The sequence below is a fragment of the Rhinoderma darwinii genome, chromosome 5, assembly GCF_050947455.1.
Source record: "Rhinoderma darwinii isolate aRhiDar2 chromosome 5, aRhiDar2.hap1, whole genome shotgun sequence".
Lineage (NCBI taxonomy): Eukaryota > Metazoa > Chordata > Amphibia > Anura > Rhinodermatidae > Rhinoderma > Rhinoderma darwinii.
This window is the reverse complement of record NC_134691.1, coordinates 117,948,813-117,974,301: the sequence shown is the minus strand read 5'-3', so window position 1 is coordinate 117,974,301 and position 25,489 is coordinate 117,948,813. Positions and strand designations below refer to the sequence as shown.

Below are 25,489 nucleotides of genomic sequence, written 5' to 3'. Positions count from 1 at the left end.
GGAGATCGCAATCGAGCCCCGAATGTAACGGGTTAATTGCCGAAATCAGCGGCAATGAGCCGCTGATCGGCAACTAGTGGAGTATCAGCTGTCAGGGACAGCTGACCTCCCGGTTCCCGATGCACACTGTCGCCGACAGTGTCACAGACACTGTCATCGACAGTGTGCATCGCGAACGGCAGTGACGTCCTGTCACTCTGACAGGAAGTCTATCAGGAGGCTGATCCTGATAGGCCTCCATACATGGCAGACACGGAGGCCATTACTTGGCCTCCGATCGCCATGCTAGCCTTCTGCAAACCTCACGATTTCATCGTGGTCTGCCAATGAGCTAGAAACCCCTGAATGCGGTGATTGCAATCAATCACCACAATCAAGGGGTTAATTGACGATATCAGAGGAAATAAGCCGCTGATCGGCATACAGTGGAGTGTCAGCTGTCAGGGACAGCTGGCCTCCCGGTGCCGACAGTGTGCACCGGGAACTTCGCAGTAACTGTACGTCCCTGTGCCTTAAGACACTGGCCACATGGACGTACACTTGCGTCCTCGTGCGCCTAGGGGTTAAAGAGGCTCTGTCACCACATTATAAGTGCCCTATCTCCTACATAAGGAGATGGGCGCTATAATGTAGGTGACAGCAGTGCTTTTTATTTAAAAAAAACGATCTATTTTTACCACTTTATTAGCGATTTTAGATTTATGCTAATGAGTGTCTTAATGCCCAAGTTGGCGTATTTTTACTTTAGACCAAGTGGGCGTTGTACAGGGGAGTGTATGACGCTGACCAATCAGCATCATGCACTCCTCTCCATTCATTTACTCAGCGCATAGGGAGCCTGCTAGATCTTTATGTGCTGTTTTATACTAACACATTAAAGAGGCTCTGTCACCACATTATAAGTGCCCTATCTCACATTCCACGGGATGTCTATTCACAATCCCTGCACTTCGTTACTGTTTCTATGGTAGTTACAGCAGAGGAAGCGTGATCTCGTTGTAACCTGTGATTTACAGCGTAATCTCGCGGGATTACGCTTCCCCTGCTGTAACTACCACAGACAGAGTAACGAAGTGCAGGGATTGTGAATAGACATCCCATGGAATGTCTATTCACTGTCTAAACACCTCAGTTTTGTTAGTGTGGTAGTATAAGACAGCACATAAGGATCTAGCAGGATCCCTATGCGCTGAGTAAATGAATGGAGAGGAGTGCATGATGCTGATTGGTCAGCGTCATAGACTCCCCAGTACAACGCCCACTTGGTATAAGGTAAAAATACGCCCACTTGGGCATTAAGACACTCATTAGCATAAATCTAAAATCCCTAATAAAGTGGTAAAAATAGATCGTTTTTTTTAAAATAAAAAGCATTACTGTCACCTACATTATAGCGCCCATCTCCTTAAGTAAGAGATAGGGCACTTATAATGTGGTGACAGAGCCTCTTTAAAGGTAAAGTTGACATATAAACTGTTAAATACATACGCATAAATAATACATATCAGCAGTAAAAGCACACACTGAATAATATATAGCCAGGCGTTACTAGTTTTTAAATGAACTACCTGCCAGCTAGAAATACTGGGCAGCAGTTTTACGCCTCATGCACACGACCGTTGTGCCACTCGGGCCGTTTTTGACGACATCCGAGTGGAACCCGATAGTCTTCACGGACCCATTAACTTTAGCCGGTGAATCGGGTCCGTGAAAGATGATCAGAGTCTCCGATCAGAGGAAAGATAGGACATGTTCCATCTTTCCTCGGATCACTGACGGGACTCGGCCAGCGCACACGGTCGTGTGCATGAGGCGTTAGACTTCACCTTTCATATTAGTGGAGAGTGCCACAAACGATATAAATAGTATACAAATGTATAACCTCATTTAGACAGGAACACAACCCCCACCCGCAAACACACACATTAGAATGCCATTAGTGGATTTAATTGATTTTGAGATCTACAAACAAACTTGGAGCCATCAAACAGGTGGATATTCTTGGGGTAAAAAATAAGCCGTAAGGGCCAGTTAAAGTGTCCATTCAGTTGTGATCACGCTTCTGAACAAACATCGGATATTGAGATACTCTCCAGGGTGGGTGGTATAGTTACTGTAAGTACCATACGACACCTGAAGAGTATTGTGCATGTGTTCTATTCTAACTAATAGGATGTGTGCACATTACTCCCCGGGCGCAGTACGGTTGCCACAGTCACTGTACCACCCAGCGTATAGGAACGTCTCTCCATGCCCGATTTCAGGTCAGGCAGGAGATCAGAAGTGGAGGTACACTTAAAATCTCAGAGCATTAATAATACAAATCATGGCGATGACTATTTACAGATGTACATGTACAGGCCATGCAGGTATAATGTACAGAAGAGTTGTATAATTACCCGTTGTTAGTGTAAGCAGTGGAGAAAGACACTGTTAGCTTACTGTGCTCTCAGAATTTTGAATGATCCATTCAATTGCATCCCACCCCTAGGGTAACACAAAAAATAATTCAGTATACAAATAAAAGACAGCACGGGGCATACTTTTTAATGATTTTGCTGACCTATAGAGTAATCTAGAAACTAAATTAGTGTTTACAATACAAAACGGTTAAAACTACATAAAAAAATTGCATGCATTTTTGCCATGCTTTGACGCATTTTTCAATGTAGTTGCGTTTTTTAACCGCACCTCAACTGCAAAGTCTGAATACACCGTTAGGGCCGGGCCACTTTTGGCGGAGGACAAGAACAATTTTTTTCCTCTTTGCATTCTTACTCTTTTTTTAAACATTTCCATAACTTTTTTATTTTTTGCATAGACATAGCTGTATAAGGCTTTGTTGTTTTCTAAGATGAGTTGTACTTAGATAATGTGATATTTCTTAGTATATATGCGTTACCATTTCATTTATATTAATTTTTATTTTGGCAAAAATGATGGAAATAAGCAATTCCGCTGCAGTTTTTTTTTTTTTTACATATAACACTGTTATATAACACTGTTTCCGTTGCTCTGCTCAGTCAGAGGAGAAGAACAACGAAAGAACCAGTTCGGTTGTTGGATGCGCTATTGCTTCCAGCATTTTGAACCAGATCTGTGACAGAGGACCCAAAGCAGATGTGAACAGCCCCTTATACATTTATTGTAAAAGTTGTTAGTCGTGAGGATACAAAACAAGTCTATATTATTAAGTATTGGGACTTCAAAAACATTTTCCCATAGGATTTTTCATTTAGATTTGTCATACATCCATATGCCAGTACGTTAGCCTGTGAACTCATAGGGTATGTTCACACGAGGTCATTACGTCCGTAATTGACGGACGTATTTCGGCCGCAAATCCCGGACCGAACACAGTGCAGGAAGCCGGACTCCTAGCATCATAGTTCTGTACGACGCTAGGAGTCCCTGCCTCGCTGCCGGACAACTGTCCCGTTCTGTAATCGTGTTTTCAGTACGAGACAGTTGTCCGGCAGCGAGGCAGGGACTCCTAGTGTCGTATATAAGTATGATGCTAGGAGCCCGGCTCCCTGCACTGTGTTCGGTCCGGTACTTGCGGCGTAATGACCTCGTGTGAACATACCCATAAAGTCACAACAGGGAATATGGTCAGGCAGCGCTGGGCTCCTTCAATGGACCCTGGGCTGTCTGTCCATACAAGAGAACTACCTCTCCCTCAGTCTCTCCCTTTATATGCCAGGGTCAGCGTATCAGCATGTAAAGTATTAAATGACATAGATCAGAGTTTTCTCTTCTCCGCAGTTAGAGCTGGGCTGCGGCTATGTGTTACAGAGGTTGTACCGCTCCTGATCACACAGGCACAGTAAGGCTGGGTTCACACAACCTATTTTCAGGCGTAAACGAGGTGTATTATGCCTCGATTTATGCCTGAAAATACGGCTCCAATACGTCGGCAAACATCTGCCCATTCATTTGAATGGGTGTGCCGACGACCTGTCATTTTACGCGTCGCTGTCAAAAGACGTCGCGTAAAATGACTGCCTCGTCAAAGAAGTGCAGGACACTTCTTTGGACGTAATTTGAGCCGTTTTTCATTGAATCCAATGAAGAACAGCTCCAAATTAGAGCCGTCAAAGACGCCTCGCAAAATGCGAGTACGAGCAATTACGTCTGAAATAACGGAGCTGTTTTCTCCTGAAAACAGCTCCGTAATTTCAGACGTAATTGTCGATATCTTGTGCACATACCCTAACATTGCACGCCCATGTAATAAGCATGATGATGCATGAGTATGCCGCACATGACAAGCATACTCATCATTGGTCAGCAACCTCTGATTAGTGGGGGTCTGACTCCCGGAACCCATGCCGATCAGCTGATTTGAGGGCGCCGCAGCATTCAAACGAGCGCTGCTTCCCCTTCATTCCTTATCTGCTAGTACTGTGAATCGCCAACATACTTGTATCGGCGGTTCACAGTACAGTATTACAGCCTTCTCCCATTCAACTGAAAGGGAGAATGCTGTAATACTGTGAACCGTGGCTACAAATGTGTTGGCGATTCACAGTACGAGCAGTGACAGTAATGAAGGGGAAGCAGCGCCGCGGCCCCTTCAAAACAGCTGATCGGTGGGGGTGACAGGAGTTGGACCCCCACCGATCAAATATTCATGGCCGCCGCATGGTGCTGATTATCCAAGGAGAAATGAGGGTAGGAAGAGAACAATGATTTTGCTCACCTTATGTAGTTGTGCGACAGGCACAACTCTGGAAACGGCATGAAAAAAATCAGGTAAGTATAGATGAAGCCACGGTCTAATGCTCGCAACAATAAATGTTGCCACAAAAATGTACAGAAATAAAGAGAAAAAGTGTAGGACCCCACAGCAGCGCTGCTAATCCATACAATGTTTAGACGTGATAATAATTTTTAGACATGACCTGTCCTTATGGCGTTTTTTTTCTATGTTTGTTTGCAATATCCCAGTGTATTTAAGATGTCTCTTTTATTGTAATCATATGGCCTGACGAAGATGCTTGTCCATCGTCGATACTCGTAGCACTCCTTATTAATATATATCACGTCTAAACATTTTATCGATTAGCAGCGCCGCTGTGGGGTCCTACACTTTTTCTCTTTATCCCTATCCTGAAGATAGGCCATTCAATTCTTAAGACTGGCCAACCCCTTTAAAGTCCTACTTCACTCAAAACCTGTTAACTCCAATATCAATCTCTCATGATCCACTCAGAGAGTTAAGAAAGCCAAGCTATGGGAAGGTAATTTGCAGGATCCTAACAACAGAGACAGGGATGTAACTAGAAAATCCTGAACCCCATAGCAAACTTTTAAAAGCCGCCCTACCCCCAGATCAACTACCAGGTCAGGTAACATATGCTATCTTAATCTATCCACCCAGTGCCCAAATAATACTGCCATACAGAGTTCAAATAATAACACCATATAGTGCCTTGCGAACATTAACAGAGCATAAACATAAAGCTAGTACATATATACACACGCTCACTTCATACAGGAACACATATGCATAGTCACTTTTTAAGAGATTCATATACATACTCTCTAAATACACGTACTCACACATGAGCAGTTATATAAATGCTTACATACATATGTACACTGTATGTATACTATGTACCTGCAGTTACACATAGATACATGCTCACTACATACATGCACACACGTGCACTCACTACATATACAAGGGTGATTCAAAAATTATCCGCACTGTCTGTAGAATTTATTTTAATGAACTTTTTCACAAACACCACTACCGGCACACGTGACTTTTGATGCTATTGTAAAGGGAAACTCCGCTTGTCCACTCTCACTATTACACACACCTATCGCAACAGGCTAACAATGAGTTAAACCGCACCCCAAAACCAGTTCGCACAGCCACACAAAACGCTGCCACCACTTGCCGTATAAGAGCCTCCTCCTGGTAACGCACACGCTTACACAGGCACACACTGAATCTAAATAGAATTAAAACAGGTTATGCTCTTCCTCTTCGAGGTTGTGGGTAGGTTTAGAGCAGCAAGGAACAAACGTATTAATTTTAAGGTTTAATATACGAAAGTACAGTGCTTACAAAAAAGGTTACAAAAATTATGTAAATAAAATGACATACATATAAGCAAAACAGTTACAAAATAAAAGGAATAAAGCAAAGAAGAACAGGTGGAAGGAGGATGGTCAATTACATGCAAACAGGGAAAGTTGCCAGACACAATTCTAATCGGTCATAACTCCTTATAGGAATCTCGTAGCGAGTTACTATGTCCGACAAGTTCCCGGGCATATATTAACCAACCTTGGCATACCAAACATGACAATGAAATATTAATAATTGTAATCAACATTTAGTTCTGGGGATTCTCATGGCCGAGAATCCCTGCGCTTGAGACCCAAGGAGCGTCTGAGTTCCTGGATCATATCCACCTAGCTGGGTTATATACAATATGAATTATGACAGGGGAGGCTTTGAAAGATTATATTTCTTTTGTCCCATACAGCCATTTCTGTAGACATGTGGGTACTGGAGACTCGTTGTCTGGCCTCCAAAGTATTGATTATATTAGCACCCAGGTGTGATGGGAGCCCCACAGAGACAAAGTTGGTCCTTGTGTTGACATGCAAACTAATTTGATTATGTACATCCTGATTATCCCCCACAGTCAGGGACATTTACCTGATGCATGGGCTTTAAAACATAACTCATGACACCTGTCCCTTTTATAGATGGCCTGGGAGATTGATTCACAACCTGAAAAGAATATTACATCCCCCAAAGACTGGTTTATCACACCTCCTCCTTTATGATGTGCCCTGGGAAACTGACTTACAGGTCATTTCCCAAGTACATCCCCTTGGCGGGATAACCCGTCGGCGTTCTCATGTTCACTTCCCTTCTTATGCTGGATCGTAAAGTCACACTGCTGTAGAGCTAGGTTCCACCGCAGTAATTTGCCATGATCACCAGCTAAGAGGGTTGTGATCGGTCACTACAGTGAAATTACGCTCATAAAAGGTAGGGTTGCAACTTCTGCAGGGCCCACACTATGGCTAAGCACTCTTTCTCTACGGTGGCATATGCCACCTCCCTGGGCAGACGCTTCCTGCTTAAATAGATAACTGGATGTTCTTCCCCCTTGAATTTATCTGGCTGAGAACCGCACCCAGGCCATAGGCACTGGCATCAGTCTGGACCACGAACCTTCGGTTGAAATCTGGGGCTTGCAACACTGGAGAACTGGCAAGGGCAGCTTTCAGTTGGCCAGAGAGTTCTCACAAACGGCTGTCCAATTCACTATCTGAGGCAGCTTCTTCTTGGTTAGTTCAGTCAGGGGCCTCGCTAGGGCACTATAGTTAGGAACAAACTTACGGTAGTACCCAGCGGTACCCAAAAAGGACATAACTTGTTTTTTCGTGGTTGGGGTGGGCCAGGCTGTGATTGCATCTACCTTCCCGGGCTCTGGTTTCAGAGTCCCCCCACCCACTCTGTGTCCTAGGTATTGCACCTCCGTCACGCCTATCTGACACTTTCCAGGCTTGATGGTCAGGCCTGCGGTTTGGACCCGCCTGAGCACCTGCTTCAGGTGCGACAGGTGTTCTTCCATGGTGGAGCTGAACACGGCAATGTCATCCAGGTAAGCTACTGCAAACCCTTCAAGTGCCTCAAGAAGCTGATTCACCAAGCTGGAAAATGGCAGGTGCGTTTTTCATGCCAAAGGGCATCACCCTGGGAAATCCTACTTGAACAAATACACTTATAAGGGCATCAGCCACCTTGTCAGCCCGAATGGAGGATAATACTATGGCTTCAGGGTACCGAGTAGCATAATATACCGCCGTTAAGATGAACCGTTTCCTGGAACTGCTGGGTATGGCCAGAGGCCCAATGATATCCACAGCGATTCTCTGGAAGGGCTCATCAATAATTGGCAAAGGGGCTAATGAGGCTTTCGGGATATGTCCCGACTTTCCCACCCTTTGGCATGTCACACAAGAACGGCAGTAGTTTGCTATGTGCGTTCCCATTTTAGGCCAACAAAAGTTATGAGCAAGCCTAGCTTTTGTCTTTTGTACCCCTAAATGTCCAGCTAAGGGGATCTCATGGGCAACCCTCATTAATTGCTCACGAAACTGTTGGGGTACTATGAGCTGTTGCTCTTTTAACCATGCCTGTTGGTGATCACAGGGAATAGTCTCCCTATACAGCCTGCCTTGATCCCAGAATATCCTCTCCTTTTCAGATTCATCAGGTGTTTTTCCAGCAAGGTCCCTTAGCTTGCCTAAGCTGGCATCATGTAAAGCGGCCTGGAACTCTTGGCTCTGGGTGGCTAGGAGGGAAGTAAAAGCGACAGCCTCGCTGGGCTCTTCTGTGGCACTTTCTGGGCTGTTAGTTGGCAGACAAATATCTAAGTTATGGCTATTTTGACTGCGGGTCACGGCTGATATATAAGTCCGCTTCTGGCTAACTAGGGTCTGGGGGGTCACTCTGAGTATATACCATATTACCAATATCAGGACATATCTCTAGAGCATCACTGGTTATATGACGATTACCTTAGTAGCATCCCCCAATAGTATGGCATTACATGGTTCCACATGGTCACATAGCACATTAACATCATTAGACAGTTTTACATGACAGGGTTCAGAGAGATCAAGAGGGTAACATATTACCTTATCATCAACATCACACATTTCAACAGAGCTTGGGGGGTCATCAGCAACATCTGAAGCAACATACTGAGATACTAACCGTCCCAGGTCAGTACCTAATAAGACATTCGTGGGAATATTTTCAGACACCCCCACTTCTTTTAACCCCCTCCCTGTACCCCAATCAAGGTACACCCGTGCCATGGGCGAAGCGGGGTGGACTCCCCCAATCCCTTTGACAGTCAGGTTTTTTCCGGGAATAATGTCCTCCGAAGACACAAGTTCGGGATGGACCAGGGTCATCTCAGTGCCGGTGTCTCTCAGCCCCACAGTGACTGTATTGCTACAGTAACCGACTGTAGATTGTCACTGGGTTTCCCCTGAATCCCACCCACACACAAAACATTTGGAGAGGAACCAGGTGGCTTGGGCAGGGGGGCATTCTTCTTTTTCTCAGGGCAGGTAGTGCTGAGGTGGCCCAATTTGTTACACACAAAACACCTGCGGGAATCAAATGCAGGCCTGGTGGGGTGAACAGGGCCAGGACCCCCGGACGGTCGGTTGGCAAAAGAAAATTTGTTTTTAGTTGGCTTACCCCCTTTCCAGTTGGCAAAGGAAGGTTTCGGCACTGCTGGTTCCCGGTTGGCAACATAGGTATCCGCAATGTGTGCTGCCTGGGCCGCATCCTTGGGCTCCCTATCCAATACAAACTGTCGCACTTCCACAGGGCAAATGTGCAACAATTGATCTTTAATAATCAGATCCTCCAGGCCCTCAAAGGTAGTGATGGAAAACCCTCGGATCCACTGCTGGAGGTTGATTCTCAGGCCATCTACCACATCCGAGTAGCTGTCATTAGGTCCACGTTGTAAAGTCCGGAATCTTTTGCGATACACCTCTGGGGTGAGGTTATATTTCCGGATCAAAGCTTGTTTGATGGCATCATAATCCCCATCCTGGTCTAGGGGAAGAGCTGCAAACACTTCCAAGGCTTTGCCTCTTAACAATGGGGTTAGGTACCTGGCCCATTGCTCACTGGGTAACTGGTACTGTCTGCAAGTCTTTTCAAATTCTCTTAAGAAAGTTTCCAGGTCCCCATCCTTTTCCATAACAGGAAAGTGCTCCCGACGGGGTTTAAAGGTGGTTTTTGTATCCCTGGACTCTCGGTTCTGTGGTGTAGAAGTGTGCCATTGGAGTCGTGCTAACTCCAGCTGGTGCTCTCGCTCTGCCTGGCGCGCCTCTCGATCTGCCTGGCGCGCCTCTCGCTCTGCCTGGCGCTCTGCAAACTCTCGCTCTGCTTGGCGTTCTTGTAAAATAAGCTGCATACGCATTTGGGGGTCACACTCACTCATCTGTTGAAGAATTAGTGGCAAACAAGAGTCCATTCCACTCTGTGAACTGCTGCTGCTGGTACCCTCTGGGTCTGCCAGTTCCGGAGCCATATCCTTCGCTTGATCCCCATGTGCTGTATAGGTCCCTGGCTCAGGTACCACACGGCGTTGGTGCTTGGCATCATCCTCTACGAACGCCCGGATCAGCATTTCTTTTGTTTTGTCAGTCCCATCCAGACCTCTCTGCTCACAAAGGCTGATCAAAACGGCTTTGTCTTGCTTCTTGTAAGTAGCTGCCATCTCAGCAGTTACTTGCCAAATAAAAATAGAAAAGAAAAACAAGAAGGGAGAGAAACTGTTTGCAAGTATGTCTTAATTAATAAAAAATAAATAAGCACTGAGTTTGTCCTTGTAGACCGGCGAGCTCCTCGCAAGAATTCTGCCAGTCCTTAAGTGCAAGGGTTAATTACTTAATCCAGGCACCTAATGCTCTAATAAAAATAAAATTATCCCACCGCTGCCACCACTCTGTCACGAACACCACTCCCGACACACGTGACTTGGATGCTACTGTAAAGGGGAACTCCGCTTGTCCACTCTCACTATTACACACACACCTATCGCAACAGGCTAACAATGAGTTAAAGCGCACCCCAAAACCAGTTCACACATCCACACAAAACGCAGCCACCACTTGCCGTATTAGGCCGACAAGAGTCACCTCCTCCTGGTAACGCACACGTTCACACAGGCACACACTGAATCTAAATAGCATTCAACAGGTTATGCTCTTCCTCTTCGAGGTTGTGGGTAGGTTTAGAGCAGCAAGGAACAAACTTATTAATTTTAAGGTTTAATATACGAAAGTACAGTGCTTACAAAAAAGGTTACAAAAATGATGTAAATAAAATGACATACATATAAGCAAAACAGTTACAAAATAAAAGGAATAAAGCAAAGAATAACAGACCTCTTACGTATTTGATAGATTAGAGATCCCGCTGAGAACAGCTTGAAGGTGGACAGAACTGCAATGTGGTCGCATCTCCTGTGGTCTGACACTGTGTATTTCTTGGTATGTCATTATAAAGGGTCCAAACAAGACCCCTCACCCCTCCTCCTGGTCAGGTGGAAGGAGGATGGCTAATTACATGCAAAACAGGGAAAGTTGCCAGACACAATTCTAATCGGTCATAACTCCTTATATGAATCTCGTAGCGAGATACTATGTCCGACAACTTCCCGGGCATATATTAACCAACCTTGGCATACCAAACATGACAATGAAATATTAATAATTGTAACCAACATTCAGTTCTGGGGTTTCTCATGGCCGAGAATCCCTGCGCTTGAGACCCAAGGAGCGTCTGAGTTCCTGGATCATATCCACCTAGCTGGGTTATATACAATATGAATTATGACAGGGGAGGCTTTGAAGGATTATATTTCTTTTGTCCCATACAGCCATTTCTGTAGACATGTGGGTACTGGAGACTCGTTGTCTGGCCTCCAAAGTATTGATTATATTAGCACCCAGGTGTGATGGGAGCCCCACAGAGACAAAGTTGGTCCTTGTGTTGACATGCAAACTAATTTGATTATGTACATCCTGATTATCCCCCACAGTTAGGGAGCGTTATCTGATGCATGGGCTTTAAAACATAACTCATGACACCTGTCCCTTTTATAGATGGCATGGGAGATTGATTCACAACCTGAAAATTAAGAATATTACATCCCCCCAAAGACAGGTTTATCACAAACTTTAAGAAAAGACAAATACATAAGTTTTCAACATAATCTCCCTGCTTTTCAATACACTTTGTCCAGCTGTTAAACTTTTGAATTACCACATTAAAAAATGTTTTAGGCTGAACTGCAAGCCACGAATGCACTGATGTCTTCACCTCTTCATTAGACATGAATCTTTGTCCTCGTAGGGCTTCTTTCAGGGGGACCAAATAGGTCATAGTCTATCCAATGGAATCAGTTCACGTGCACGCTCAATGTAGTCATCAGTCGTGGACGTGGACAGGTGTCCGGCTCCATCTTCATGCCTGACACTGGTGTGACCTTCCTTGAACTTCTCTATCCATTCATACACACTTCTTTTTATCACTGATTGCGATCTTTTAGGGATATTGTGTTTTTCAAATATCGATGTTACTGTATATTGGTTAGTAAGTAATCTCTGCATGTATTGATAGATGATGCAGATGTGATAATATTTGTTACTTACATTGTCACTATCACCTCGGTAATATAATGGTCGAGATATATGTACAGAGTCTGCCTATTATTGCTCTAGTCTCTATATAGTAGTGATATCTGGTGTGGTATTATTTTATATTGTTTTTGTTATTTTTATTTATTGTTTGTATTTTTATTTTATATATTTTTTTATGTAAACTATTTTTAATAAATATGATATTTTATTATTTCATTATCCACATCAAATATGTTTAGGCACTTTTGTTTCCAAATTTCACCCCCTCGTTTATAAGTAATTTATAACCTGAAAACTGAGCAAATGTGTTCATTCAGCAACCCCAGATAGCCGTGCTGCATTTATTGCAGGTGAATTGATATTTGCTGTATAGCACGGTCGGTGGTGTGATTTCAAGGTTGTTGTGCTGAAGAACTCTCTGTCTGGAAGGAGTTTCCTACAGCACACTTGATAGTGCAGTTGCCGTAGGAGCCCTAATAAGGGCTAATATCTCGTACCAGTTACCCAGTATTAAGCCCAATATAATATTTAACATATTCTGGGGAAAACTAACAAAGATATTTAAATAAAGCAGTGAATTCATACACACTTCTTTGCGACAAAACACTTCATCCATATGTGGCACAAAGCCTTCAATAAATATGGGCAACAGACACACCCTCAGACCACAAAAAAACAAAACAATCACTGTACTTTTTTTTTAACTGTGCTCTTCTTTCGTGCAAATCACAAGTGTGCAGCCATTGTTTCTCACACCACAGTCACAAAAAAACAGACATAACACGTTCAAACCTGCACAGCAGTGACTTGGGAGCCAGCGACCTTGTACGGAAAGCGCTGATAAAACAGTGCAGCCAACAGAAGTTTTAAAACAACCGGAGTGCGGATAATTTGTCTCACTCTGTCAGCACTGATTGGTCAGTGTCAGTCTGTGTAGGGACACCCCCCTCCCAACTGGTTACACCCAGTTGTCTTTTTATTCATAAATTTCTAGTAGGAATAACAGAGGAACGGTAGAACGCAGAGCTGTAAGAAAAGATGCTCCAAAATTGTTATATTGCGGGGAATGCAAGTATTTACTAACACAGACATGTCAGGAGAGCTGACAGGTCATCGTTAATTACATATCACTCTCTATGCATCAGTATGGTTCTTCAGTATTTCCTCTGACGTAAATGCATTGTTCGTACCTTTCTTGCATTTGATGAGATGGTGCTGGCCATTAGTCCTTCCAGATAACTGCTTAAGCTGACTCCTTTTACAGTAATTATGGCTTCTTGGGTCAGTACTGTCCTAAAATGAGAAACCACATATAGAACAACGTCTAAAAAAAACTCAGTTATTAAACCAGAAATATTGTATATATTTAAAAAAGAGACACTGCTGCATTATTAAATTCTTATTGGAAAAATATGTTAATATTCAGTAAGATTGTGTTTAGACTGCTAGTCTCACAGTATGGATTAAACGGAACCTTTCACCTGCCTATACATGTGCAGCATGTAATAGGCATGTAACGTAGTTGATGGGACAGTGTCAAAGAGAAAACATCAAGCCCCCTTGCCATTTAGTTAGATAGAAACACCCCAATGACAGTCCAGGGGCTTATTTACATATCGGGCGGCAAATATAATGGCACCGATATGTAAATAACGTAGGAATATAGGAAAAATATGTAAAGTGAGACAGTTTGTGAAGTCCTGCCTGTTACATGCTGCACTCAGCTGCACATGTATGGGCGGGTGAAAGGTTCTCTTTAAAGAGGCTCTGTCACTACATTATAAGTGGCCTATATTGTACATGATGTGATCGGCGCTGTAATGTAGATTACAGCAGTGGTTTTTATTTAGAAAAACGATCATTTTTGACAGAGTTATGACCTATTTTAGCTTTATGCTAATGACTTTCTCAATGGACAACTGGGCGTGTTTTACTTTTTGACCAAGTGGGCGTTGTGGAGAGAAGTGTATGACGCTGACCAATCAGTGTCATACACTTCTCTCCATTCATTTACTCTGCACATAGCGATTACATGATTACAGTACAGGACAGTTGTCCCGCAGCGAGGCAGGGTCTCCTAGCGTCGTACATAACTATGATACTAGGAGCCCGGCTCCCTGCAGTGTGTTCGGTCCGGGACTTGCGGCCGAAATACGTTCCGTCCTTTACGGACCGAACATGCTCGTGTGAATCAAGCCTTAGACAGGCAGTAATACCACACAAAATTGTTGCTAATTAACATCCCCCATATGTCTACTTGAGATTGCCATTGTTTTTTGAATATCCCTTTATTTTTCTAGGACGTTACAAGGCTTAGAACTTTAGCAGCAATTTCTCACATTTTCAAGAAAATGTCAAAAGGCTGTTTTTACAGGGGCCAGTTCAGTTGTGAAGTGGCTTTGGGTGCCTTATATATTAGAAACCCCCAATAAGTCACCCCGTTTTAAAAATTTCACCCCTCAAAGTATTCAAAACAGCATTTAGAAAGTTTCTTAACCCTTTAAACGTTTCACAGGAATTAAAGCAAAATAGAGGTGAAATTTCCAAATTTCTTTTTTTTGAGGAAATTCATTTTTAATCCCTTTTTTTTGTAACACAGAAAGTTTTACCAGAGAAATGCAACTCAATATTTATTGCCCAGGTTCTGCAGATTTAGGAAATATCCCACATGTGGCCCTAGTGTGGTAATGTACTGAAGCACCGGCCTCAGAAGAAATTGAGCACCTAGAGGATTTTGGGGCCTTCTTTTTATTAGAATATATTTTAGGCACCATGTTAGGTTTGAAGGGCTCTTGAGGTGCCAAAACAATGTAAATCCCCCAAAAGTGACCCGATTTGGGAAACTACACACCTCAAGGAAATTATCTAGGTGTATAGTAAGCATTTTGACCCCACAGGTTTATTGCAGAAATTATTGGAAGTAGGCCATAAAAATTAAAAATCTACATTTTTTTAAAAGGAAATGTAGGTTTAGCTATTTTTTTTTCATTTCCACAAGGACTAAAGGGGCAAAATTTGTAAAGCATTTTCCCCAGAGTAAAACAATACCCCACATGTGGTCATAAATGGCTATTTGGACACACGGCAGGGCTTAGAAGGGAAAGAGCGCTATTTGGCTTTTAGAGATCACATTTAGCAGGAATGGTTTGCGGAGGCCATGTCGCATTTGCAAAGCCCCTGAGGCGACAAAACAATGAAAACGCCCAAAAAGTTACACCATTTAGCAAACTACACCCTTTGAGGAATTAATCTATGGGTGTAGTGAGTATTTTGACCCCACAGGTGTTTCATAGAATTTATTAGAATTGGGCAGTGAAAATAAAAACAATCCCTTTTCTTCAATAAGACGTAGTTTTAGCTCAAAATTTTTAATTTTCTCATCAAATAAAGGAGAAAAAGCACCCCAACATTTGTACGGCAATACACCATATGTGGTCATAAACTACTGTTTGGGCACACGGCAGTGCTCAGAAGAGAAGGAGCGGCAATTGGAGTGCAGATTTTGCTGCATTGGTTTCTGGGCGCTATGTCACATTTGCAAAGCCCTTGTGGGACCAAAATAGTGGAAACCCACCAGAAGTGACCACAATTTGGAAACTACACCCTCAAGGTATTTACCTAGGGGTGTAGTGAGCATGTTAACTCCGCAGGTGTTTTGCAGAAATTAGTGTGCAGTCGATGTTGCAGAGTGAAAATGTGATTTTTTTCCATAGCTATGCCAATATGTGGTGTCCAGCTTGTGCCACCATAACAAGACAGCTCTCTAATTATTATGCTGTGTTTCCCGGTTTTAGAATCACCCTACATGGGGCCCTAATCTTTTGCCTGGACATTAGACAGGGCTCAGGAGTGAAAGAGTACCATGTAAAATTGAGGCCTAATTTGGTGATTTACAAAGTATTGGTTCACAATTACAGGGGCTCTGATGTGAAATAAAAGAAACCCCTGAGAAGTGACCTCATTTTGGAAACTGCACCCCTCAAGGCATTTATTAAGGGGTGTAGTAAGTATTTTCCCCCTTCAGGACTTTTCCATAAATGATTGCGCTGCGGATAGTGCAAAGTAAAAATTTACATTTTTCCCTAGATATGATATTTCAGTGGCAAATATGTCGTGCCCAGTTTGTGCCACTGGAGACACATCCTAAAAAGGTTCTCCCGGATGTGGCGATGCCATATATGTGGAAGTAAATAGCTGTTTGGGCACGCTGTAGGGTTCAGAGGGGAGGGAGCACCATTTGGCGTTTGGAGCGTGGATTTGCTTGGTAGTAGTTTTGTTTGAGTATTGCTGATGTTTCCGTTTATAATGTGGGGGCATATGTAAGCTGGGTAGAGTACATCAGGGGCATAGTCAGGTGGTATAATAATTGGGTTAAAAAAACCAGTGAAATAATCCATAGATATGCGTTACGCTGTGAAGCAATCCTTTATGCACAGGTCAGTGTCGCACTGGTAAATGGTGTCCTTTCTTATCCCCCTTTGGGTGCACCTTTGCAGTTTGGGGAATTTTGCTGGGAAGTGTTGTCCTGATATAATAATTTATTTTTTCATAGACGTAGTGGTATGAGGGCTGTTTTTTTGTGGGACGAGCTGTAGTTATTATTGGTACCATATTGGGGTACATGCAACTTTTTGATCACTTTTTATCCTTTTTTTGGGAGGCAATGTGACCAAAAAACCGCAATTCTGGCATAGTTTTTTAAAATTTTTATACAGCGTTCATCATGCATAATAAACTACATGTTAACTTTATTCTGCGGGTCAGTCCGATTCCGGCGATACCTAATTTATAGCACTTTTTTATGTTTTACAACTTTTTGCACAATAAAATTACTTTTGTAAAAATAATGTATTTTTTCTGTCGCCAAGTTGTGAGAACCATAACTTTTTAAGTTTTTTGTCGACAAAGCTGTATGAGGGGTTGTTTTTTGCGAGACGAGCTATAGTTTATATACATACCATTTTTGGATACATGAGACTTTTTGATCACTTTTTATTCCAATATTTGTAGGGCAAAGTGACCAAAAAACAGAAATTCTGGTATAGTTTTTTTATGGCTTTTTTAACGCTGTTCACCGCGTGCAATAAATATAATATTTTTATAGCTCAGGCCGTTACGGATGCGGCGATACCAAATACGTATGGTTGATTTATTTTTTTCAATAATAAAGGACTTGATAAGTGAAAAGGGCGATTGTGTTTTATTTTATTACTTGAAACTTTTATTATATGTTTTAAAACTTTTTTTTAAACTTTTTTTGAAGTCCCACTAGGGGACTTGAAGGTCCAACTGTCTGTTTTTTTTCTCTAATACATTGCACTACCTATGTAGTGCAATGTATTAGATCTGTCAGTCATTCACTGACAGCAAGCCGATTAGCCTTCGCCTCCCAGCTGTAACATCCAGCTGACATCCACCGCTGATGACGCCTCCGGGTGGATCCTGGAAGGCTTCCGTGCTCGGCAGACTGGGAGGCCAGTATTAGGCCTCCGGTTGCCATTGCAGCCACCGGAACCCCTGCAATTTCATAGCTGGGGTGCCGATAAGCTGCAAACAACAATCGCTCTTGACCGCTGCATTTAAGGAGTTCATGGGGATTGAAGCTAATTTTGGTCCCCCGCCATTACCGCCGGATGCCAGCTGTAATACACCGCTGACATCCCGCGATGATAGTGCCGACTAAGCTTCTGAGCCGGTGCCATGCATTTGTCGTATGGATACGGCAAAATGCGGGAAGTACTAGCTTTCCATGACGTATCCATACAGCAAATGACGGGAAGGGGATAAAGGGAAGCGGTCATCCTGTAATGATAGGGGTAGGGAAACGGACAAGTGAGCCCTAATCTACCCGCCACTCTGTCCCTGCCTACTTGCAACGACCCACCCTAGGCGACGGGGTACAACTGGGCGGCGGTCCCTACACTCAGTAAGTGCACGAGACAAACATACAAGGGAATATAAAGCAAAGGGAAAGGGGCAGTTGCCCACGGCAACACCGTGAGCAACAGAGTGGTGAACGAGCCAAGTCAAAACCAGGAGAGCACGAGGTACCAAACGCTGAGCAGAAGAGTAGTCAGAAAGCCAGGGTCAGAATGGAGCAGGATCAAATAGTTAGGAGCTGTAGCTGGGCCAGGAAACCACACGGAAAGAATCACAAGCAAGGAGGAACAGGAAAGGCAGGTATAAATAGACAGAGGGCGGGAGCTAGCTGAGTCTGGCCAGGCTGCGATAGGCTCTCCCACTCCTAAGCCTGCCAGCCTGAGTGGTGGAAGCTGGAGTCAGTCTCAGAGAGATAGACTCAGGTGAAGACTGATTACCTCTGGAAGTTAACCCCGAAGCTGGACCTGGCAGATCCTTTACACATCCACATTATTCTGCTGTCATTGAGAGCAACAAAATGTAGTGACAGACACGCTGATTTCAGAGGTCTGTCACTTATGTGCCAATGTGAACCCTTTTATGAGAACTTACATTCAGAGCTTGGGCAGCACCGTCAAAGATGGGTTTGGCGTATTCATGAGCTGCCGCTAGCACTGGCCACTCTCCGCTAGCTTTGCTCACTTTCTACTGATTGCGCAGAGAAAGTGGAAAGTGGTCAGAGCTAACTCCATCTCATGAGTACACCAAACTCATCTCTGCTGCCCAAGCTCTGGATATAAGTTCTCATAAAACTGTTCACATTAGCACATGAATGATAGACCTCTGAAATCAGCGTCTGTCACTACATTATACTGCCCTCAATGATGGCAGCAAATTATGGATGATAGGTTCTCTTTAAAATAATTGTAAGTGTGTATTTACATGACAGTTTTTGCCAATTGTTTTGTCGCTATAAGGGGTAGTCCACACATAGTTTTTTTACGCGGAAACCACGTCGGAAAACGCGCCAAAAAACTGCTGAAAATGCCTCCCATTGATTTCAATGGGAGTTGGAGGCGTTATTTTCCTGCGAGTGGAAAAACCGTCTCGCGGGAAAAAGAAGCGACATGCCCTATCTTCGGGCGTTCACGCCTCTGACCTCCCATTGAAATCAATGGGAGGCAGGGAAAGTGTTTTTCGCAGCGTTTTTTTGTCCGCGGTGCTCAATGGCTGCAGGCGAAAAAACATGGCGAAAATCGGCGTGCAGGCAGAGCAAAATCTGCCTCAAAATTCCAAATGGAATTTTGAGGCAGATTTTCCACCTGCAAAAAACTCTGTGTGAACCCAGCCTAACTAATTCTTACATAACATCTACAAACTGCAACGTTTTTTTGTAGACACCAGTGCAATTTTGCTGCAAATATGAAAACTGCCGCTAAAAAAGCATTGAAAATATCTCTTCTAAATACATCCTAAAATATTTTTCAGTTATAATAAGTAAAGTATGCTCATTGTTTAATGAAAAGTTATAATTGCTTATCAAGATCTCTTATTGCTGTAAGTTAAACATACTAATGTACATCCAGAGGCTGAAAACGGTACAAATTGACAGCTTCCTAGAGTTTTTTTTTTGTCTAGGCCATCCTCTGCGAGCTAAACCAGGCCGAACTATAGGCTGATGAATTAAACTTACATCGATACTTGTAGCCAACTATGAGGACAGAAGATAGATGTGTGATTCTGCTGAATGCTAGTATTAGGGCTTATTCAGACGAATGTGTTATACGTCCGTGCAATGCGCGTGATTTTCAAGCGCCTCGCACGGGCCTATGTTAGTCAATGGGGCCGTTCAGACAGTCAGTGAGTTTCACGCAGTGTGTCCGCTGCGTAAAACTGATGACATCTCCTCTATTTGTGTGTTGTTCGCGCATCACGCACCCATTGACGTCAATGGTTGCGTGAAAATCCCGCGCAGCACACGGAAGCACTTCCGTGAGACGCGCGTGATTCGCGCAACAGCAGTAAAAAGTATGAATGAAAACCGAAAAGCACCACGTGCTTTTCTGTTTACAAACATACAAACAGAGTGTCATAATGATGGCGGCTGCGCGAAAATCACGCAGCCACGCATCATACGAGAGTGACACACGGAGCTCTTAATTACCTTTTGCGCGCGCAAAACGGCACGTTTTTTGCGCTCGCAAAACGTACGCGCTCGTGTGAATCCGGCCTTAGTGTACAAAGAATTGCCTAAATGTGAAATAACTGTGTCCACCTCTCAGATGTGAGAACTATTAGGCCCTGTTCACACACAGTTTTGTGACACAGAAACCGCGTCGGACTTAGCGCGAAAAAATGGCGTAAATCACCTCCCATTGATTTCAATGGGAGGCAGAGACGTTTTTTCCTGGGTGTGGCTTTTAGCCGATCGCGGGGAAAAACTGCGGCATGTCCTTTCTTGCCAATGAAATCAATGAAAGGCAGAAAAGACCCACGGCGTTTGTTTCCGAGCGTTTTTTGCCTGCGGTCTTTGCATTAGCTTCAATGGCTGCAATTAGTTAAATGTACAAAATTTACAAGGCTGCAACCAAGCTTTATCTTATACCTTGAATTGAAAAGACAAGACTCAATGCTCTGTAATGAACTGATTTGACGGCCTGAGTCCTTTCGGCAAATCACGTTCACTTAGTTGGCTCATGTTGTGGCTTCCACAATCTCCTTCCACAATATTAACCCCTTCCCGCTCCTGGACGTACTATTAGGTCATGGTAACTGTATCGTTCGCGCTCCATTACCTAATAGTATGTCACGGGAGGAACAGCCATTTTGTCCGTCTTCCCGACACACACAGGAGCTGTGACAGCTGCTGTCTCGTACAGCGGTTGCCGCAGCTCTATAGCGGGGACCAATCGCTGATTAACCCACTCAAAGCCGCGTTTAATAGCGATCGCAGCTTCGCCTAACAATGGCGTCCGGCAATCTACGGAAGCCTAGTGGGTCCTGACTAAGTCAGGACCCACTATGCTTGCTGTCAGTGAGTAGCTGACAGTTCTAATACACTGCACTACGCATGTAGTGCAGTGTATTAGAATAGCGATCAGAGCCTCCTGCCCTCAAGTCCCCTAGTGGGACAAAGTAATACAGTAAAAAAAAGTTGTGTCGAAATAAGAAAAAAAAAGTTTTAAAAGTAATAAAAGTTAAAATCCCCACTTTTCCCTTATCAGTTCTTTATTATTAATAAACATAAATAAATAAACAAATAAACTATACATAATTGGTATCGCCGCGTCCGTAACGGCCTGAACTACAAAATGATTTCGTTCTTTATCCCACTCGGTGAATGCCATAAATGAAATTAATAATAAACCATACCAGAATCACAATTGTTTGGCCACTTCACCTCGCAAAAAATGGAATAAAAAGATAAAAAAGTCGCATGTACCTAAAAGTGGTATTGATCGAAAAAACGAGTCCTCGCACGGCTTTCTTGATGGAAAAATAAGAAAGTTATGGCTCTTGGAATATGGTAACACAAAAAGTTAATTATTTTTTACAAAAAGTATTTTATTGTGCAAACGTCATAAGACATAAAAAAAACTATCGCCGCAATCGTATCGCTACGCAGAATAAAGTGAATATGCAATTTATAGCGCACGGCATAGATACATGTTGAAGTGGGAGGCCTTACTGAATAAATCCATCCCGCTCTCATTGTGGCAGATTATTTGGTCGCAAGCAGCTAAAACCTCCATCTGCACTGCATATAAGGAAAACCAATATAAAATCCTTATGTTTTGGTACCATACCCCTGCCTTTTTGCATAGCTTCAATCCGGGTATTCCGTCGGATTGCTGGCGATGTAGAGGTCAGAGAGGTGATCTGTTCCATATTTTCTGGAGCTGTTCACTGGTACAACAGTATTGGTTGGAAGTTAAGAACTTGGCATTGGCGGTGTTGCAGCAGGATATTCCCTTAGACCCTCTTCATTACCTCCTAAATGTTCCCCCTAGGTCTTTGGGGAAATCACCAGCTCGACTCTTTCGACACTTTCTCACAGCCGCTAAGACGTTGATAGCGTGGAAATGGAGACAGACAACCCCTCCCTCCCACATCGACTTAGTAACTAGAATTAGGGAAATACGTACAATGGAGCATATGACGGCCTCTATTGACAATGAACTGGACAGGTTCAAAGTGGTGTGGGACCCGTGGGACAAGTATTGGATACAGGGAACTCAAGATTAGGTGGTAGGTGGAGCTCCGACTATCCCCCCCCCCCTCACCCCCTTAAACCCCTGTGTTTTTTCCCAGATGTTTTGTCTGTCTATTGAAAGTTACTGTCTTACTATGTGAATTGCATGGCCCTTCATGCTGCTCTAAGTTATATGTATATTTTTGAAAAATTTTCAATAAAAACACAGTTGAAACCAATTTATAGCGCACGGTGAACGATGTAAAAAAAATAATAGAATAAAAAACAATAGCAGAATTGCTGTTTTTTAGTCACCACGCCTCTTAAAAATAGAATAAAAACTGATCAAAAAGTCGCATGCAGCCCATGAAAACTACAATTAATTCCTCAAGGGGTCTAGTTTCCAAAATAGTCACTTTTGGGGGGTTTCCACTGTTTTGGCACCACAAGACCTCTTCAACATGGCGCTTAATAAAAAGGAGGCCTCAAAATCCTCTAGCTACTCCTTTTGCTTCTGAGGCCGGTGCGTCAGTCCATTATGGCACTAGGGCCACATGTGGGATATTTCTCAAAACTGAAGAGTCTGGGCAATAAATATTGAGTTGTGTTTCCCTGGTAAAACCTTCTGTTTTACAAAACAAAAGGAAAAAAAAGGATTTTCTGCTCAAAAAAACAAATATGTAAATTTCACCTCTTTCTGAGCTTGGTGGTTTAAGTGGCTTGTGAACTAAGTGGAGTTCTAAAACCGGATTGTGTTGCTGTACTTCTGTATTGTGTTGCTGTATTTCTGTATTCGTTCCAGCTGAACAGCTGACGAGGGGGAAGGGGTTAACTGGACACAGATTCGTTCCAGCTGAACAGCTGACGAGGGGGAAGGGGTTAACTGGACACAGGTGGTATAAATTAGTCAGCAGACCTCATTTTGAGCTTGCTCTTTCTGAGCTTGGTGGTTTAAGTGGCTTGTGAACTAAGTGGAGTTCTAAAACCGGATTGTGTTGCTGTACTTCTGTATTGTGTTGCTGTATTTCTGTATTCGTTCCAGCTGAACAGCTGACGAGGGGGAAGGGGTTAACTGGACACAGATTCGTTCCAGCTGAACAGCTGACGAGGGGGAAGGGGTTAACTGGACACAGGTGGTATAAATTAGTCAGCAGACCTCATTTTGAGCTTGCTCTTTCTGAGCTTGGTGGTTTAAGTGGCTTGTGAACTAAGTGGAGTTCTAAAACCGGATTGTGTTGCTGTACTTCTGTATTGTGTTGCTGTATTTCTGTATTCGTTCCAGCTGAACAGCTGACGAGGGGGAAGGGGTTAACTGGACACAGATTCGTTCCAGCTGAACAGCTGACGAGGGGGAAGGGGTTAACTGGACACAGGTGGTATAAATTAGTCAGCAGACCTCATTTTGAGCTTGCTCTTTCTGAGCTTGGTGGTTTAAGTGGCTTGTGAACTAAGTGGAGTTCTAAAACCGGATTGTGTTGCTGTACTTCTGTATTGTGTTGCTGTATTTCTGTATTCGTTCCAGCTGAACAGCTGACGAGGGGGAAGGGGTTAACTGGACACAGATTCGTTCCAGCTGAACAGCTGACGAGGGGGAAGGGGTTAACTGGACACAGGTGGTATAAATTAGTCAGCAGACCTCATTTTGAGCTTGCTCTTTCTGAGCTTGGTGGTTTAAGTGGCTTGTGAACTAAGTGGAGTTCTAAAACCGGATTGTGTTGCTGTACTTCTGTATTGTGTTGCTGTATTTCTGTATTCGTTCCAGCTGAACAGCTGACGAGGGGGAAGGGGTTAACTGGACACAGATTCGTTCCAGCTGAACAGCTGACGAGGGGGAAGGGGTTAACTGGACACAGGTGGTATAAATTAGTCAGCAGACCTCATTTTGAGCTTGCTCTTTCTGAGCTTGGTGGTTTAAGTGGCTTGTGAACTAAGTGGAGTTCTAAAACCGGATTGTGTTGCTGTACTTCTGTATTGTGTTGCTGTATTTCTGTATTCGTTCCAGCTGAACAGCTGACGAGGGGGAAGGGGTTAACTGGACACAGATTCGTTCCAGCTGAACAGCTGACGAGGGGGAAGGGGTTAACTGGACACAGGTGGTATAAATTAGTCAGCAGACCTCATTTTGAGCTTGCTCTTTCTGAGCTTGGTGGTTTAAGTGGCTTGTGAACTAAGTGGAGTTCTAAAACCGGATTGTGTTGCTGTACTTCTGTATTGTGTTGCTGTATTTCTGTATTCGTTCCAGCTGAACAGCTGACGAGGGGGAAGGGGTTAACTGGACACAGATTCGTTCCAGCTGAACAGCTGACGAGGGGGAAGGGGTTAACTGGACACAGGTGGTATAAATTAGTCAGCAGACCTCATTTTGAGCTTGCTCTTTCTGAGCTTGGTGGTTTAAGTGGCTTGTGAACTAAGTGGAGTTCTAAAACCGGATTGTGTTGCTGTACTTCTGTATTGTGTTGCTGTATTTCTGTATTCGTTCCAGCTGAACAGCTGACGAGGGGGAAGGGGTTAACTGGACACAGATTCGTTCCAGCTGAACAGCTGACGAGGGGGAAGGGGTTAACTGGACACAGGTGGTATAAATTAGTCAGCAGACCTCATTTTGAGCTTGCTCTTTCTGAGCTTGGTGGTTTAAGTGGCTTGTGAACTAAGTGGAGTTCTAAAACCGGATTGTGTTGCTGTACTTCTGTATTGTGTTGCTGTATTTCTGTATTCGTTCCAGCTGAACAGCTGACGAGGGGGAAGGGGTTAACTGGACACAGATTCGTTCCAGCTGAACAGCTGACGAGGGGGAAGGGGTTAACTGGACACAGGTGGTATAAATTAGTCAGCAGACCTCATTTTGAGCTTGCTCTTTCTGAGCTTGGTGGTTTAAGTGGCTTGTGAACTAAGTGGAGTTCTAAAACCGGATTGTGTTGCTGTACTTCTGTATTGTGTTGCTGTATTTCTGTATTCGTTCCAGCTGAACAGCTGACGAGGGGGAAGGGGTTAACTGGACACAGATTCGTTCCAGCTGAACAGCTGACGAGGGGGAAGGGGTTAACTGGACACAGGTGGTATAAATTAGTCAGCAGACCTCATTTTGAGCTTGCTCTTTCTGAGCTTGGTGGTTTAAGTGGCTTGTGAACTAAGTGGAGTTCTAAAACCGGATTGTGTTGCTGTACTTCTGTATTGTGTTGCTGTATTTCTGTATTCGTTCCAGCTGAACAGCTGACGAGGGGGAAG

At 43.6% G+C, this 25,489-nt stretch overlaps 1 protein-coding gene across 1 annotated transcript in view; it reads right to left on the bottom strand.

The window, feature by feature from the left end:
- PRELID3A (PRELI domain containing 3A) overlaps window positions 1–25,489 on the bottom strand; it is an 84,663-nt gene that overhangs the window by 15,079 nt on the left and 44,095 nt on the right. The window contains exons 5-6 of the mRNA XM_075828370.1: window positions 13,404–13,506; window positions 2,400–2,487 (exon numbers count right to left, since the gene is read on the bottom strand). Of these exons, the coding sequence (XP_075684485.1) occupies window positions 2,434–2,487; window positions 13,404–13,506 (157 nt within the window). The 3' untranslated portion in view covers window positions 2,400–2,433. The remainder of the gene's footprint in view (window positions 1–2,399; window positions 2,488–13,403; window positions 13,507–25,489) is intronic.